Source organism: Zootoca vivipara, chromosome 16 (genome assembly GCF_965207765.1).
Source record: "Zootoca vivipara chromosome 16, rZooViv2.hap1.1, whole genome shotgun sequence".
In the NCBI taxonomy this organism is placed as follows: domain Eukaryota; kingdom Metazoa; phylum Chordata; class Lepidosauria; order Squamata; family Lacertidae; genus Zootoca; species Zootoca vivipara.
This window is the reverse complement of record NC_142599.1, coordinates 20,250,649-20,267,840: the sequence shown is the minus strand read 5'-3', so window position 1 is coordinate 20,267,840 and position 17,192 is coordinate 20,250,649. Positions and strand designations below refer to the sequence as shown.

The 17,192-nt window shown below is 46.4% G+C and overlaps 1 protein-coding gene across 2 annotated transcripts in view; it reads left to right on the top strand.

Annotated features, from left to right (window-relative positions):
* The window catches only part of HSPB8 (heat shock protein family B (small) member 8), a 31,584-nt gene extending 15,147 nt beyond the window's left edge, over window positions 1–16,437 (top strand). For both annotated transcript variants that reach the window (XM_035098141.3, XM_035098142.3), the window contains exons 2-4: window positions 155–582; window positions 9,262–9,325; window positions 13,319–16,437. In XM_035098141.3, the coding sequence (XP_034954032.3) occupies window positions 195–582; window positions 9,262–9,325; window positions 13,319–13,478 (612 nt within the window). In that variant the 5' untranslated portion in view covers window positions 155–194 and the 3' untranslated portion in view covers window positions 13,479–16,437. The remainder of the gene's footprint in view (window positions 1–154; window positions 583–9,261; window positions 9,326–13,318) is intronic.
* The last annotated feature ends 755 nt before the right edge of the window (window positions 16,438–17,192 follow it).

Sequence of the window (17,192 nt, the reverse complement as noted above, 5' to 3'; positions counted from 1 at the left end):
AAACATTTTCATTTTGGGTGCTTTTAAAGGGGGGGAAGTATCCAGGTATCGAACCGGGACCTTTGAAGCTGAAATTTCACATACAGCACTTGAGTGACATTTTTGGGCCCCAAATTCAACCGCGTTATCATTGTTGGATTTTTCTCTCCCTTAGTCTGTGACTCCTCTCGGCTCAGACTCAGAAGAAGCTTGTCATGGGTGACAGCCAGATCCCCTTCTCATGCCATTATCCCAGCCGGCACCGGACCCTTCGAGACACGTTCCGGGAACCCAGCTTGTCTTCGCGGCTTCTGGACGATGACTTTGGCCTGCCCTCCTTTCCCACAGGCCTGACCTCAGACTGGCCGGACTGGGCCCGCTCCCGACTGGGTCCAGCGTGGCCAGGGTCGCTGAGGTCCCGGACCACCGGCCTATCCCCGCCAGGATATGGCCCCAGATTTGGGGAGTACACAGAAGGTCCGGCCTTTGGGGGCAGCCCTCCGCCCTTTTCCGGGGAGCCGTGGAAAGTGTGTGTCAATGTGCAGAGCTTTAAACCTGAGGAGCTGACAGTGAAAACCAAGGACGGTTATGTGGAAGTCTCAGGTGAGTGATGGGGAAATTAAGCAGAGGGGCGTCATTCTGGATTTGGGGTGGGGTGGGGAGGTACATGTCGGAGCAAGCGTTCGAAATGTGTGTAAGACTAAGAACCCATCTTCACTACCCAGTTAAGGCCAGTGTGATCGCATCTTATTTATTATTTGTTTTATTGCATCTGTATTATCCCACCTGTTCCCCCCTCAATGAAGCGTACGTGATTCTTCGCTTCCTTCTTTAACCTCCACAACAACCCTGTGAGGTAGGTGAGGCTTAAGAGGCCGCGACAGGTCCAAGGTTACCTAGTGAGCTACAGGGCCAAGGGAGGATTTGAACCTGGGTCTCCCAGGTCTTATTCTGACACTCTAACCACTAAATCACTGACTTTGCAGTCACGGCATCCCCGAAAGAATCCCGAGAACTGTAGTTTTTAAAGGTGTTGAGAGTTATTAGGAGACCCCTATTCCTCCCAGGGAGCTGCAATTCCCAGAGTGGCTGGGGAAACCCAGCCAGATGGACAGGGTATAATATTTGTTTGTTTGTTTGTTTGAGTTCCCCGAGAAGAGGGATTGACTGTTGAACCATGCTGGAAATTGTAGTTCTGTGAGGGAAATAGGATCTCCTAACAACTTTCAGCACCCTTAACAAACTGCCTAGGATTTTTGGGAGGGTGGGGGAAGAAATGTATGTTACTGATTGGACAGCCTTCACTATCTCCAGAAAGCACCTATCGTGATTAATTTTATAATCTCCGAATTCACTGAAATTCAATTCCCGTTTGAAGACGGGGAGGCGGGGAAACTAATCAACCAAAGCCTCTTTTTTTCATTGTCCCAACCTGGGGGGGGGGGAATGAATTAATGTGCTTTAATGGGATTTTCTGGGATCCGTGCATTAATACTGTAATAATATTATTATTATAATTTATTATTTATATGCTGCCCATCTGATATTAAAGTATCTATATACCACCCACTCCTATAAAATACCTAAGTGATATGTAAGAATGTAGACAAATGCAGGGAAGCCTAAAGGAGCGTTGAAAACAATGCAGAATGATCACTAACGCGACTGGCTCTTTATAAGAATGATTCAACAGCTGCAAGGGCCTGAGCAAGGGTCTTCAAGAGACAAAGTTGAAAGCGAGGAGGCCTCTGCTTTCCGAAGCATGCAGGGGGTTAGTGACATTCAATCCCAACATCTAGCTGAAGCCTGTCGGGCTTGTGAGACAGGGAGAATGAGAGCAAAGTGCGTCATTTGATTCCTGGCTGGTTGCCACATGTGTGAACTGCTTGTTTTTGAGATCGCCTTCTGTTTGGAGTTCTGTGATTCTCAGGAAGCTGGTTTATACTGAGTCAGACCATTGGTCCACCTTGCTCACTACTGTCTAGGCCAGTGGTTCCCAACAGGTGGTCCGGGGACCCCCAGGGGTCCGCGAGCTATGCCAGAGGGGTCCGCAAGATGCTATTAGAATAAAAAATATATTAAATATATTTCGTATGATAACAGATTTTTTGTTTTGGCCGCTTCCTGCATGAGCAGAGTCTAGCGCAAAACTAGAATTAGATAGAGGCAGTAGTTCTGCTGCATGCCGTTAGGTGGCGCTTTACAAACACTACTGTTTTGCAAAGAGGCAGCGCGCGCATTCTACTAACGCTCCCCTCCCCAAGATGCTTTGCGTGCGTCGGCTTCATTTGTGCGCTACTGCGCAGGTACCCTGTCTTCTCCATTCCCCTCCCTCCTCCCTGGTGCGCACTGCCTCTTTGCAAAACAGTAGTGTTTGTAAACAAAGCGTTGTTTTTCGCGGAAGCTACAGTTCGCGTAGTTAAAAATGGACCGTTGGTTAAAAATATAAAATATAAAAAGACTCTTAATTTGGCTCTCACTTTTTAATTTTAGGATTAGGAATTAATGGGGGTCCTTGTCACAATAGCGGCTCGATGAGGGGTCCTTGAGAAAATTTTGTTGGGAACCCCTGGTCTACACTACCTGGCAGAGGTTCTCCAGGCTTTCAGGCAAGGGATCTCTCCCAGCCCTTGCTGGGGATGCTGGGCATCGAACCTGCGTCCTTATGCATGCAAAACAGATGCTCTACCACTGTGCTACGTCCCTTCCCTGATATAAAAGGAGCATAGGAAGCCGTCTTATACCAAGTCAAGCCATTAATCCATCTAGCTCAGGCATGCCCAAACTGCGGCCCTCCAGATGTTTTGGCCTACGACTCCGATGATCCCTAGCTAACAGGATGGGAATTGTAGTCCAAAACATCTGGAGGGCCGAAGTTTGGGGGTGCCTGATGTATCTCAATACTGTCTACTTTAAGAAGGAGCAGTGATTGGGGTTTTCAGGCAGCACGTATTCCCCAGTCCCAGGAATCCAACCTGTGATTTTCTGCATGCAAAGCAACTGCCCTAACCACTGATCTATGCCACTTCCCCAGTAGTGGCACTGCCCAGCCTTGTTTGATGGTTTAGTCATCAACATGCATGTCTGAACCAGTTCTAATATTCCCCCATCCACAGAAGATGGCACATGTAAATTATACACTACTGTAGATTATATTGGCTGGGGCTGATGCGAGTTGTGGTCCAAAACATATGGAAGGCATTGGAGGATGATGATGATTAGATTGATGCCACGTATATGAAAAAATGACTTGTTGTAAGTGGTTTGCAAATATGAAGCCAATCCATAATTTCACACACATACACAAATGCACAATCACGTTAAAACAATTTGGAAGCATGACAGTTAATACAGTTTTAAAAAAGAAAGAGAGAGAGAGAGAGAGAAAAGAAAAGAAAACATTTACAATGATAAAATCACAAGTTCAATTCAGGGGCAATGCTTCCTTAAACAGCTGTGCCTTCAGGAGCCAGCGGAATGCCAATAGTGATGGGGCCTCTCATATTTCAGCAGGGAGGGCATTCCACAATACTGGTGTCTCCAGTGAAAAAGCCTGCCTCTGTGTTACCACACACCACCACTAGTCATTGGCTGGGGGAAGCTGGTCTAATCAGTTTTGCACTAGCATGTGCGTAACACTGCAAATGCATTCACCATCCCCATGTGATGCCATGTGCTATGACAGCACACACATGCTCACTCAAGGCAAGAGATCTCTGAGGTGGAAGTATTCCTGCATTTATTTTTAAGTTGGGGACATCCCTTAGGTCACTTCCAGACAATCTCTTCATGAGCATTCATCGTGATTGGTTTTCAGGGAGGTTAGACAAAGCCGGCTATTTGACGACCATCATATTGTCCGTATGGTGTTCTCCTACAAATTGCGGCCGTCGTACACCCTTCTCTCAGTTTGGATTTCCTCATACTTCCAAAAGGGAGAAGAGGGTATTTTTTTATTAAAAAATCCACATTGAGGAAGGAGAAAGTGTGTGAAGACAGTGATTTAGAGGAGAAATATCATACAGACAACGGAGAATATGCAGAGGTACAGGAAACTGGCTATCAATATTGAACGACAGTATGGATGAGCCTTGAATCTCACCCGCAAATAGCAGCCATCTGGGAGACCTGTTGTGTACAAACTATACTTTTAAAACGTACTTGAAGCGCACCCTTCCCCTCAAAGAATTCTGGGCAATTTAAGGGTTGCTGGAAATTTTAACTCTGTAAGGGGTGGAACTACAGTGCCTGTCATTCTTTGAGGAAAGGAATGTGTTTTGAATGTCCTTTAAAGTATAGTGTGCAAACAGTTTTAATCAGGTTGTTGATGGATAGCAATCTGTCTCTCTCCCTACATTATTGTTCTGCGCATCAACAGGTGGTTCATGGATAATCACAGCGCTGGTCAGACATCCGGCCTGCCTAGAATAAGTACCCATGTTCTGCATAGCTGCCAAGTTTTCCCTTTTCTCGCAAGGAAGCCTATTCAGCATAATGGAAATTTCCCTTTAAAAAAGGGAGAACTTGGCAGCTATGCAATGTTCCGTGTGGTGACTGAAATCCATGCTAAATGTACTGAGGCCATTTTCACACTATACATTTAAAGCGCTATGATACCACTTTCACTGCCTCTCCCCAAAGCATTCTGGGAGTTGCAGTCTGTTCAGGGTGCTGAGAATTGTCAGGAGACCCTTATTCCCTTCCCGGAACTATAATTCTCAGCGTTGACCAGGAAGGAGGAATGGCTGGGGCGACCCAGCCAGGTGGGCAGCATATAAATAAACAATAAATGCTGTTGTTAAACCACTCTGGCAATTGTAGCTCTGCGAGGGGGACAGCTCCCAGCACCCTTAGCGAACAACAGCTCCCAGAATTCTTTGGGGGAAGCTGAGGATGTTTAAAATGTCACCATAGTGCTTTGAATGTGCGGTGTGAATGTGGCCTAGGGAGAGAATGTCAGCAAGCAGCAGTTGTTTCTCCAGAGCTGTATCTGAGGTGGATTCGCTCCTGCTGAGGCTCTCGCTAATTCGCCCAGAAGCTGTTGGGAATGACGGCAGAGACAACCTGTCTGCCATGAGGGCAGTCTGTGGGTGCCCTCTTGCCAGGGAATTCCATTCCGTAGAGATTTTCTGAGCGTTTTTTATGGCGGTGCCTCAGACAGCAGCTGTTCCTGGCGATGCTGGAGCCTCATGTATAAAACGATGCACGGCATAGAGAAAGTGCAAGAGAAAAGGTTTTTCTCCCTCTCCGATAACACTGAAACTCAGGGGAATCCCACGAAGCTGAAAGCTGGAAGATTCAGGACAGATTGATTTCATAAAATCATTGCTTGATTGTTGGGTTTAAAAAGCACCTCAAAGCGGTTTACAGAAAGGTAAAATTCATGCCAGCATTTCTAAGAATCTGGGTAGGCTTGTCTAAACAAGAATGTGTTTAGCAGGCGCTGAAAGACAGAAGAAAGGGCTTCTTCGTACAGTACGTAATTGAACTACGGAACTCGTTCCCACAGGAACTTGGATTAGTTAAAAGACTTTTGGACCAATTCATGGAGAAGCGTCTCATTGGCTGGTAGCCATGAACCTATCCTCCACTCCTATGCTTAGCATAAAGGCTGCAACCGGATTCATGGCTTCAAGCGAGAGTTGCCCACCAGTGAAATGTGATCAGAAGCAAAACATGGAGCAAATATGAAGATACTTGGTTGTGTCTAGTGCTAATCCTACTCATTGTAGACTCATTGACATTAATGAACATAACCAACTTAGGTCGAGTAATCTCAATAGTTCTACTCATAGTAAAATTTAGTTGGCTACTACCTTTTCTTGAACTTACCTTAGTTCTTGAACTTAATCCGTTCCGGGAGTCTATTCGACTCTTGAAACCATTCGAAAACCAAGGCACAGTTTCCGATTGGCTGCAGGAGCTTCCTGCACTCAAGCAGAAGCTACGTCTGATGTTCAGCTTCCTAAAAACATCCGCAAACCACAACAGTTCGATTTGTTCAACAACTAAGCCGTTTGGGAACCAAGGTACCACTATATATGTATTTAATACAGAGATATACCAGTACCACCCCACCTTGGTATCTAGCTACCATTCAGTAGCTAGAAGAATACAATCCAGGCACAAGGATTGGCCAGGTCAAAAATAGACGCAGCAGCTGAACAGCATATCAGTAACGTCCACAGTAATTGGAGCACAGCATGTTTTTAAATCGCTGCTGGCTGCTGCCCTGGCTGGCAAAGACCGGTATCTCTCCTCCCTTATTATTAACCTGTAGGTAGAGTTTTAAAACATTCCTGTTCAACCATGCATTTGGTGTCTGAGCGTAATAAAAGTCTCGTTGGATCAGGCCAAAGGTCCATCCTGTTCTCACAGTGGCCAGTCAGATACCTCTTTCGAAACCCACAAGCAGGTCCTGGATGCAGGTCGTTCAGTATACCTGAAGGAGCGTCTCCACCCCTATCGTTCTGTCCAGACACTGAGGTCCAGTACCGAGGGCCTTCTGGCGGTTCCCTCGTTGCGAGAAGCCAAGTTACAGGGAACCAGGCAGAGGACCTTCTTGGTGGTGGCGCCCGCCCTGTGGAACGCCCTCCCATCAGATGTCAAAGAGAAAAACAGCTACTAGATTTTTAGAATACATCTGAAGGCAGCCCTGTTTAGGGAGGCTTTTAATGTTTAATAGATTATTTTATTTCATTTTTCTGTTGGAAGCCACCCAGAGTGGCTGGGGAAACCCAGCCAGATGGGCGGGGTATAAATAATAAATTATTATTATTATTATTATTATTATTATTATTATTAATTATATAACATCACCTCTCCCCACTTGTGATTCCCAACAACAGAGTACCCTGCCTCCGACAGTGAATGTAGAACACAGCCATCATGGTTATGGGTCATCAATAACTGCATCCTCCAGGAATTTGTCTAATCCTCCTTTAAATGCACTCAATTCGGCAGCAATCCCTGCTTCTTGTCAGAACGAATTCCATAGTTTTAACTATGCACTGTGTGACTAAATCATTCTTTCTGCCGTTCCTGAATCTTCCCACAATCAGCTTTATCAAATGACTCTTGAGTTCTAGTTCTGAGATAGGGAGAAAAACTTTCTCCTGAAATCCATTGTTTCTGAAAACTATGAAATCATAAATTTAGTTCTGAATTAGATAAAAGTATGTTATATAATAGGGATGCGGGTGGCGCTGTGGTCTAAACCACTGAGCCTCTTGGGCTTGCCGATCAGAAGGTCGGCGGTTCGAATTCCTGCAATGGGGTGAGCTCCCGTTGCTCGGTCCCAGCTCCTGCCCACCTAGCAGTTCGAAAGCACGCTAAAAAGTGCAAGTAGAGAAATAGGTATCGCTTCAGCGGGAGGGTAAACGGCATTTCTGTGCGCTGCTCTGGTTCGCCAGAAGCGGCTTTGTCATGCTAGCCACATGACCCGGAAAAACTGTCTGCGGACAAACGCTGGCTCCCTCGGCCTGTAAAGCAAGATGAGTGACTGAACTTAACTGTCAGGGGTCCTTTACCTTTACCTTTTTATGTTATATAATGCAGCAAGAAAAGGGAGGGGAGGAATGGCAACATCATGGGAGAAGGGTGGGAAGTCAGCTTTTAAATTTGAATTACTGTATTTTTCTGTGTATAAGACTATATTTTTCCCTAATTTTTTTCAAGTTTAAAATAAGGGGTCATCTTATACACAGATAGTGCATAGTGCATTTTCTTAATTTCTAGTCCCCAAAAATAAGGGGCGTCTTATACACTGGAAAATATGGTAATTTGAGGTTAATTGGTTAACAATTTTGAAAAATTAATAAAAACTAATGGGCAAAAAATCATTAATATAGTTTGAGGATATTTGGCATATATATATATATATATATATATATATATATATATATATATACAGTATATATATATATATATAAGGTTTTCTTGATTGTAAGAAATGGGAGCAACATTTAGTAGTTAAAATAATAAATGATCCTGCTTTGCTTCAGGGCAGAGAAGTTCAGCTTGCATCCCATGCTATTTATGCCCATGTTATCCCACTGTTTATTTTATTTATACAATCATACAGGGGCGTACCTGGGATCAAAACTAGGGGGGGCAAGAGAGGGGAAGAGAGAGGGAAGGAGGGAGGGAGGGAAGAGAAGGAAGGGAGGAAGGGAGGAAGGAAGGAAGGAAAGAAAGAAAGAAAGAGAAAGAAAGAAAGAAAGAAAGAAAGAAAGAAAGAAAGAAAGAAAGAAAGAGAAAGAAAAGAAGAGGTGAGAGAGGGAGAGAGAAAAAGGAAGAAAGAAAGAGGGGGGAAGGAAGGATGGAGCTCCCGTCCACCACCACCCCCAGCTCAGGCTGCTCCTCCCCCCTCCCACGTTCCTGTTGCTGGCTGCAGCCGCGGAGGGGGCGGAAACAGCCCGATTTCCATAACCCACAGCGACTTTTCCCCTTCAGTTTTCAGTGTGGGTTATGGTCCGTAAAATACGGTATTTTTATTTTATTTTTTTTGCTTCTGGGGGGGCAGCTGCCCCTCGCTGGGTACGCCCATGCAATCATAGGCCACCCCATATATATATATGGATTAAACAAAATTGCAACAGCAAAATGAATTCATTGCAACAGCAAAATGCCTTCATTGTAGTTTAACAAATCTCTTTTTAAAAAAGCTACGACAGAGAACAAAGGGAAAGAAACTTTACAGGGACAAATCAATTTTTAAAAAGTAAGGGCAAAGGAATAAAACCCCACAGAGCTGAAACTGTATAAAGTCATAACATTATTTAGAAGGCAACAGTAAAAAATTCCCAGCACCCTTAACAAACTACAATTCCCATGATTCTTTGGGGAGAAACCATGACTGTTTAAAGTGGGATGGTACAGCTTTAAATGTATAGTGCAGATGCAGCTAGTGTAGTTGCTACCGGTAATTGTTCTTAAAATTTTACTAGGTAAAATTGCCACTTACCTAGTACATTCTTAAAATGTACTAGGTAAGTGGCGCTCCTCCGCGGACTGTGATTTTGATAATTCCATGCTAGATTTGAAAATGATGCTGGTGCTATATGAATGAAAGATCGCCAAGTAGTCCACTGAGACCCGCCTACAATTTTCAGGTGGTCTGCTTGTTTGAGAACTGCTGCTTTAACGCCCTCCCCGCTCCCCAGCAACATGAAATTATAATAACCAGCTGAGTTAACAAACCAGAATGTGTGGCAAGCTTGATGGAAATTTGTTGCGCTGTGGAATTTCTACACCAAAAAAAAACCCCTCTGTTCTTTGCAGGTAAACATGAAGAACAACAGATGGAAGGCGGAATTGTATCCAAAAACTTTACCAAGAAAATCCAGTAAGTATTTCACAGCTTCATTTCCCAGGGAAATGGGTGGCACATGGTCTAAAGCACTGGGCTTGCCAATCAGAAGGTCAGCGGTTTGAATCTACATGACGAGACGAGCTCATACCTGCCAAGTATCCCGCTGAAAAATGCGGGATCAGCAGCGGCGCGGCACCGGAGGTTGCATAGAAGCTACTTCCGGGGCCAGTCTTCCCGTGTGTGGGCACCAGAAATCGGGCAGAGCGGCACCGGAAGTCACTTCTATGCATGCCAGACGGCCATCTTGGTGGTGGCTGCATGGCAGCGGCCGTCACCAAGATGGCCGCCAGGCATGCATAGAAGCGACCTCCGGTGCCGCTCTGCCCGATTTCCGGTGCCCACACATGGGAAGAGAGGCACCCAAAATAGAGGCTCCCTGGCAGGTAGGAAATCCGGGGGATTTCCGGGATTTTTCTCCATTCGGGACAAACGCCGGCTCCCTCGGCCTGAAAGTGAGATGAGCACCACACCTCATTGCCTTTGACTGGAATTAACCGTCCAGGGGTCCTTTACCTTACCTTGCCAGGGAGCTTCTAAATACGTCTGGGGAAAGTATATCTCTGCCTGGGTCCAGTGCCACCGATCAGCCAAGGTCTCCAGCATCTCCAAAGGGCTCCTCATGACCCAGCTGTGCCACCACTTACCACCCTTCTCACTGGGCACCCAGATTTCATAGATCTATAGGACAGGGCATTTGATTTGGGGCAAATTAAAATGGGGGTGGGTCATGCTGATTGGGTGCTGGAGTTCAACAATGACTTAGCCACGAGTTCGCCAACCCTGAGCCAACTCCAAATCCAGATGTTTGGGATTGCAACTCCCACCAATAGGGTTGCCAGATCTCCAGGACTGACCTGAACTCTCCTGGTTTTTCCTGGCCCCCTCCATGTGGCAGAGAGAGGGCTTGAATCTCCGGCTGGGAATGTACTATGAGTGCCCCTTGCAAGCTTAAGCCTGGCAGAAGCAAGCTACAAATAATTCCATAGACTTTCTGAGGGGTCTGTCCTCCTCCTCCTCCCCTCTCCCAATTAACCTCTGTCTCCAGAGGACAGTGGTGGGAGAGAGTGCAGAGGAAGAATCACTGGGGCCTGTCACCCTGACATCCCCAGGGACCGCCAGTAGGTTTGGGCCCTGAAATCTCAGGGTCTGGGATGCTCCTGAACTGACAGCCCTACCCATCAGCCCCAGCCAACATCTGAAGGGCACTAAATTAGTGGAAACCTGTTTTTAACAGAAAAAAATAAATAAATGGTTGCCTTTAGGTTAACTTCTCTGAACACTAGTTTGATCGGGGTCAGCTGTTAGGGATGCTGAATGCATCGTATGCTGCGGAGGCCAGCCTGCCCTGGATTTCAAGGATGTGTGCTCCCTGCCTTGAACCGACATTCAGGCTTTCCCCTTCCCCGCTTGGCGGGATTTTTATTACAGAATCGGCTCACCAGGCAAGCAGATGGAAAGCCTCTCCTTCCTTCTCACTTGCTCGCTGACTCTTTGACCTCTGCCCATCACGCTCCTGGAACCTTTTCCTGTAAAGATGATACAGGGCTCTCTGGGTGCCAGTAAGGCTGGAGCAATGTTGACCTTTCCTCCCCGGAGTGACAGCAGCGTGGTCACTCTCATGGCTATCTTGTGCTGATGCTCAGAGCTGATAGGCATTTTGAGGAGCCCCCAGGCTGTATGGAGACAGAGATTAATTGGGAGAGCAGAGGAGGGGGGACAGACCCCTCAGAACTCTAGAGTAGGGGCGTTCTGCACATTCATGGAAATCCTTGAGTGTTCCCCACCCCTCACAGGACAGGGTGCCATTTGGCCAGAGCTCCATGCTGTGGGGCAGTGGATCCCAAAGCAGGTGGCACTGCCCCCTGGGCAGTGGGGGTTACCTTAGGGGGTGCTAAAAAGCCAGAGGGCAGCAGCAGGGAGGTGCCAAAGGTATAAATGACCATCAGATTCTTTGGGGGGGGAAGCTAGGGTTGCCAGACTCAATAGAGGACAGGACTTCTGTGCCTTTAATTGCCCTGCTCTCTTTTGAGTCTGGAAACCTTAAAGCAGGCATCCCCAAACTTCGGCCCTCCAGATATTTTGGACTACAATTCCCATCATCACTGACAACTGGTCCTGTTAGCTAGGGATCATGGGAGTTGTAGGCCAAAACATCTGGAGGGCCACAGTTTGGGGATGCCTGCCTTACAGAGAAACCAGCAGAACCTTTGCTTGGAAATTAAGGTTTAAGGTTTCCAGACTCAAAAGAGAGCAGGGCAATTAAAGGCACAGAAGTCCTGTCCTCTATTGAGTCTGGCAACCCTAGGGGAAGCTGTGGCTGTTTGAAGTGGTATGATACCACTTTAAATGTACGGTGCAGAAGAGGCCTCCGTGTAGATAACACTGAGCCACATGGATTTCCCAGGAGCCTTTGCAGGAAGCCTAGATTGCTTAAAGTTGTATCATACTGCTTTCAATGGATGGTTCGGGTAGGGCTTTGAGCTCAGTCCTGGAGTTGCTCTGCAAAGTTGTTTCTTGATGTCTATTTTAGAATCTATGCCTCATCATGCTCTCGGGCCCTCGTTGTTTACTTTTAAGCGATGAGTCATGCTCCGGAACTTTCTCTGCCATTAAGAAAAAAATAACAGCAGGGGACTGCAGGTCACAAAGGGTAGAAGAGTCTTCTCCAGGTTTACCATCTCGCTGAGAACCCAACTAGGCCATGGCTGGCCTGTCTCTTGAGTTTCACAAGAGCTCCTTATTTGGGAATGCTTCTTTCCTGCTTGCAACGCCAAAGCTTCCTTTGATGTGCTTGTACTCAGCTTAAACGAAGGCATCTGGCCAAACCAGTTGCCAAAGAATTTGCACAGATTTAACACAAAGCCTGTATTACAATACAACACCCCTTTTAAAAAAATAATAAGGGGGGGGAAGCAAGAAAAGCGAGCATAATCCCTCTCCTAAGCCTTTTCCCTTCTAAACTTTCCCCCCTTTATGAATACACACCAGAAATTTAAAAGATGTTTAAAACACATAGCTTCCTTCACAGAATCCTGGGAGGTGTAGCTTTTACCCCATTGCATAGCTACAATTCCCAACATTCTTAACTACAGTTCCCAGGATCTTTCTTTTGTGGGTGGGTGGGGAATCGTGTCCTTTCAGTGTAGGGTGTGTACCCTGTTTACATTTAAGGCCAAATGATTAGCTACCAGAGATGCCTGATTCATTCATTGTTAGTTGTGTGGGTTAGTGGGAAGAGTGTCAGACCAGGGAGACCAAGGTTCAAATCCCTCACCCAGCCTAGCCCTACCTCTCAGGGTTGTTGCGGGGTTTAGACGAGGAGAACCATGTACACCGCCTTGAGCTCCTCAGAGAAAGAGGTGGGAAATAAGAAAATTAATGATTAGAATTGATATGCCGCCTTCAGATTACAGGTAGGTAGCCGTGTTGGTCTGACGTAGTCGAAACAAAATAAATAAAAAATTCCTTCCAGCAGCACCTTAAAGACCAACTAAGTTTTTTTATTTCGGTATGAGCTTTCGTGTGCTCTGAAGAAGTGTGCATGCACACGAAAGCTCATACCAAAATAAAAAACCCATTCCCACCACCCTTCTGAGTAATACCCCTCCCCACCCTCTCACTATATATAAGGATCTGGAGACTTCTGTTTCAGTGTATCTGAAGAAGTGTGCATGCACACGAAAGCTCGTACCAAAATAAAAAACTTAGTTGGTCTTTAAGGTGCTGCTGGAAGGAATTTTTTTATTTTGTTTTGCCTTCAGATTGTTTATCTGTTTGACGTTTGGTGAGAGGGTGTTCCGCAGGGCGGGCGCCACTACCGAGAAGGCCCTGTTACCGTACTTAGTTCCCAGTGACATCACTTCTCGCAGTGAGGGAACCACCAGAAGGCCCTCAGAGATGGATCTCGGTGTCTGGGCTGAATGATAATGTGTGTGTTATTTATGAATCATTATGTTCCCTCACTAGGCTTCCTGGAGAAGTGGATCCCGTCACAGTTTTTGCATCCTTGTCACCAGAGGGGCTGCTGATCATCGAGGCTCCTCAAATACCTCCTTACATCCAGTATGGAGACGGCAGCTATGGTAATGAAATACCTCTGGAGAACCAAGAAGCTACTTGCGCCTGAAGGATGGCCCATCTAGAAGTTCCCAGCTCCCTTCATCCCTACGCCCTGTTTCTCGCTCTACATGCAATTGCCACTTGATGTTGTACATTTTTTTTTCTTATAAAGAGCATTCTTTCCTCCTCAAAACATTCTGCTGCTTCCTCCCAGTATTCCAATCAGATCAGTGTGTGGCTTTCGTATCAGTAGCCTTTTAAAATCACATGACCCAGGTCCTTGCCATGAGCAGGGAATCTTTACTTTCCAGCCCAAGGGCCACATTCCCCTCTACTAGGCAGCCACATGTCAGTGTTAGGCGGGGCAAGAAATGCAAATTTTACCCTTGTGTGGCCAGATAGTTTCTGCACACATAGGCACGCAAACACCCCTCCCCTCCCCTCCCTCCATCTAGACAAGCAAAATGGCATTATCGGGGTTCAAGGGCACTTTTCAGCCAGTGAAAATCACTCAAGGAGAATGCGAAACAGGGACAATGAGGGGCATGCCCTGAGGAGAGCCCCAAAGGCCACATAGAGAGAGGTTCGGAGGCCAGAATTGGCCCCCAGACCTGAGGCTCCCCACCTCCGTGCCAGAGGGATTCATTCCAGAAGTCTTGTCACCATCTGAGATGCAACCTCTGGGATGTTTCTCAGAGGAAGGTGAGAGGTGGCGGTCAACTTCTAAAACCATGGTGGTTATATTATAAAAAATTGCCCCAGCTGCACTGTGGGTGGCTTCCAACATAATAAAAACACAGCAAAACATCAGACATAAAAAACTTCCCAATACAGGGCCGCCTTCAGATGTCTTCGGAAAGTTGTGCGGTTATTTATCTGTTTGGCATCCGAAGGGAGGGCAGTTCAGATCGTTTGGCGCCTGGGTGAGCTCCAATTGCCGTGTGCATTTCCCATGATTCCTAGCAGCTGTGATGTGTTGGGGCATTGTGGGACACTAAAATGGTGGCTGCCACTGACCCAGCTTGCAAGCACTCACTCAGGATGTCACACAGGCTAGAGGGGATGGTGGGAGTGGGCCCTTTCTCAGGTGCTGAGACCTTCTTAGCTTCCCCCAGGTGATGCCCAACCTTCCCTGAATCTCTACTACATCAGCCCACCAACTTCCCAAGGCTGTCCAGGTGTTCCACAGGTTGAGGAGGCAACAAGCTCAATGACACTTGAAATTCCTTCAGCTTGAAGAGGGCAGGGGCCCTATGGCAGTCATTGGTCCTTCCCTTGGGGAGGGGAAGGGCAGAGGTATACGGGCTCATTTGCCATCTAGCCTTCACTTTGCATGCAGAAGGTCGCAGGGTCAATCCCCCTTTGGCACCCCCATGTAGGACTGAGAGAGATTCTGTGCTTGAAACCCTGGACTCAGCTGCCACTCAGTGTGGAAAATACTGAGCAAGATAGACCAACAGGTCTGACTCAGACAAGTTCTGCTGCAACTTTAACATACTAAGTCTTTACTCCAGCAGTTAGAGTAACTCTGCTCAGTTAAGTTGCACAGTCTTCCTGGTGCCACAGTTAACTGAGGTCTTTCTCCCTGCTTGAAAGCTGCTGGCTTGTGTGCCCATGGTCCAGGGCATCCCTCCTATGGCTCGTATGCTAAGATTAGATGTAGTCCCCTTGCCTGGATGAAATCATACAGAAGTGTAGGGTCAGAAATCGCTCTTGAACAGCCCGTCTATTGAGTATCCATCCTGCTTTTTATTTGCACAAAGCTTGTGTGGAGGTTATACAACATCCGTCATTCATTGAGAAACCATGCTGATCTGTTTGCCAGGCAAACGATGCTGATTCAAGCAGCTGTTATACCCACTTTCCCAGTGCCTTTCCCCATCACTTTCCTTCCTGCAAAACATCCATTAGTTTGGTTTGGTTTAGAAGCAGGTTTGTTGTGCAAAGAGCACCCAATCCTCTTTTTATTGGCATCACCTGAATTTGTCAGGATGTGACTGAATCCCACACCCTGTTAAATGTGATGCTCTGGGAGCCACCAGACAGGTAAATGTCACAGAGTGTCAGAAAACCCGGCTCTCCTCTGTGTCACGTTCTGAGCTATTCACTGCAATCGAGCGCTGTTCTTGGGCCCTTTGAACCATGGGCTGCTCCGGGAGGTTCACCAACACACCCACCCCTGATTTTGCACTAAAGTTGTCCCTCTGGGTTGCCGTAATCCACCAAAGTTTATGAGTCTACCTGGAGCGTCAATGTCTAACTACTGAATAAGACTGAGAACGCCTTGGTCCTTGAGAGACATGGAGTCCTCAGTGCGCTGGTCTTTATCCCGTTCCCTGCCAGATTCTCATGATTATTGCTTGTTCTCTCAAGGGCTGTTCTTGCATTGGGCCAGGCCAGGCCAAGCCAGTCTTACAGAAACTCGGGATTGCAACAACACCTTATCAACTAATCCTTTTTATAGAAACACTCCCTAGTTGCAAATTAACGCCTGGGGTTGTAGGCCATGCTAATCCCACTCAGAGTAGACCCATTCAAAATAATAACCATGGATAGCTTGGGTCTGTTCATTTCAATGGGCCTACTTTCTGCAAGATTTAATTGGGTGCAACCACCTCTATGACCCCAGGTTTTATCAAGGTCTTACAAGCCATGCTCCAGCATTTTGTATCTGTATGTGGAACGTAGCAACAAGTCGTTTGTCATTAATATAATTTTGGTGTATGTGAGATATTTATGACAGTAGGAATAGATAGGTTAAATGTTGGGTATTCTCTGCCTTTAGGAAGCTTTTCCTGCTTTCATTTTTTAATTAAAAGCAATCTAACTCCCCATAAAGTTGACGTGAACCGCAAGATTAGCTACTTTTGAGTGGGGTGGGTACGTTCTAGACCTGCAGGATGTCATTAGTCTGAAAATACTTAAACATGTGAAATTATGCCCTTGTTTGGAGCAATGTCCTTTTTTTCCTCTTCCAAATAAGACTTGTGCTTTTATTGAACAATAAACCCAAACTGAAGTTTTTAGTTGTGTGTACATGTATATCTGCTACATTCTAGATTGGTCCACGAGTTCCATTCATGGCTGGCTAAGGCTGATGGTAATCCAGAACAACTGGGTTTTATACCTGACCAAATACATCTCTTTTTACACCTCACCCTCGGCTATCCCCCCACAGCTCACCCCAAGCCCCATTCCCTTTTTAAAGGAGGGGGTGGGTGCTTTAAAGAGCGGTTTGCCAAACTGCTCTCTGAAGCACCTCAACCCCTCCATTAAACAACTCTTCTGGGCTGGCTGCCCCCCATGCTGCTTGTTCACTCACTTGCCTGCCATTCAGTGCAGTTGGTGGGGCCACCTATTGATGGCCATGTGAACTGCAGTGTGATGATAGCCTTACATTTATATGTATATAGGAAGGCACATAAGCAGAAGTTATATCTTTTTGGCACATATGTATGACATTGTATATAACTTCTGCTTATGTGCCTTGTTGTTGTTTAGTCGTTTAGTCATGTCCAACTCTTTTTGTGACCCCTGGCGTGCTCTGGTCCATGGGGTCACGGAGAGTCGGACACGACTAAACGACTAAACAACAACAACAAGGCACATAAGCAGAAGTTATATCTTTTTGGCACATATGTAACTGCAACGCCTCTGACCAACAGACAGCAATCAAACAGGTGCCCCGTTGTTACAGTTCCATAGTGGGGAGGGAAATGTGGGGGAGGGGGAGTATTTGCTTATTTCTTTCCGCAGCTGTTAAAATTGCCAAGCCACCTTC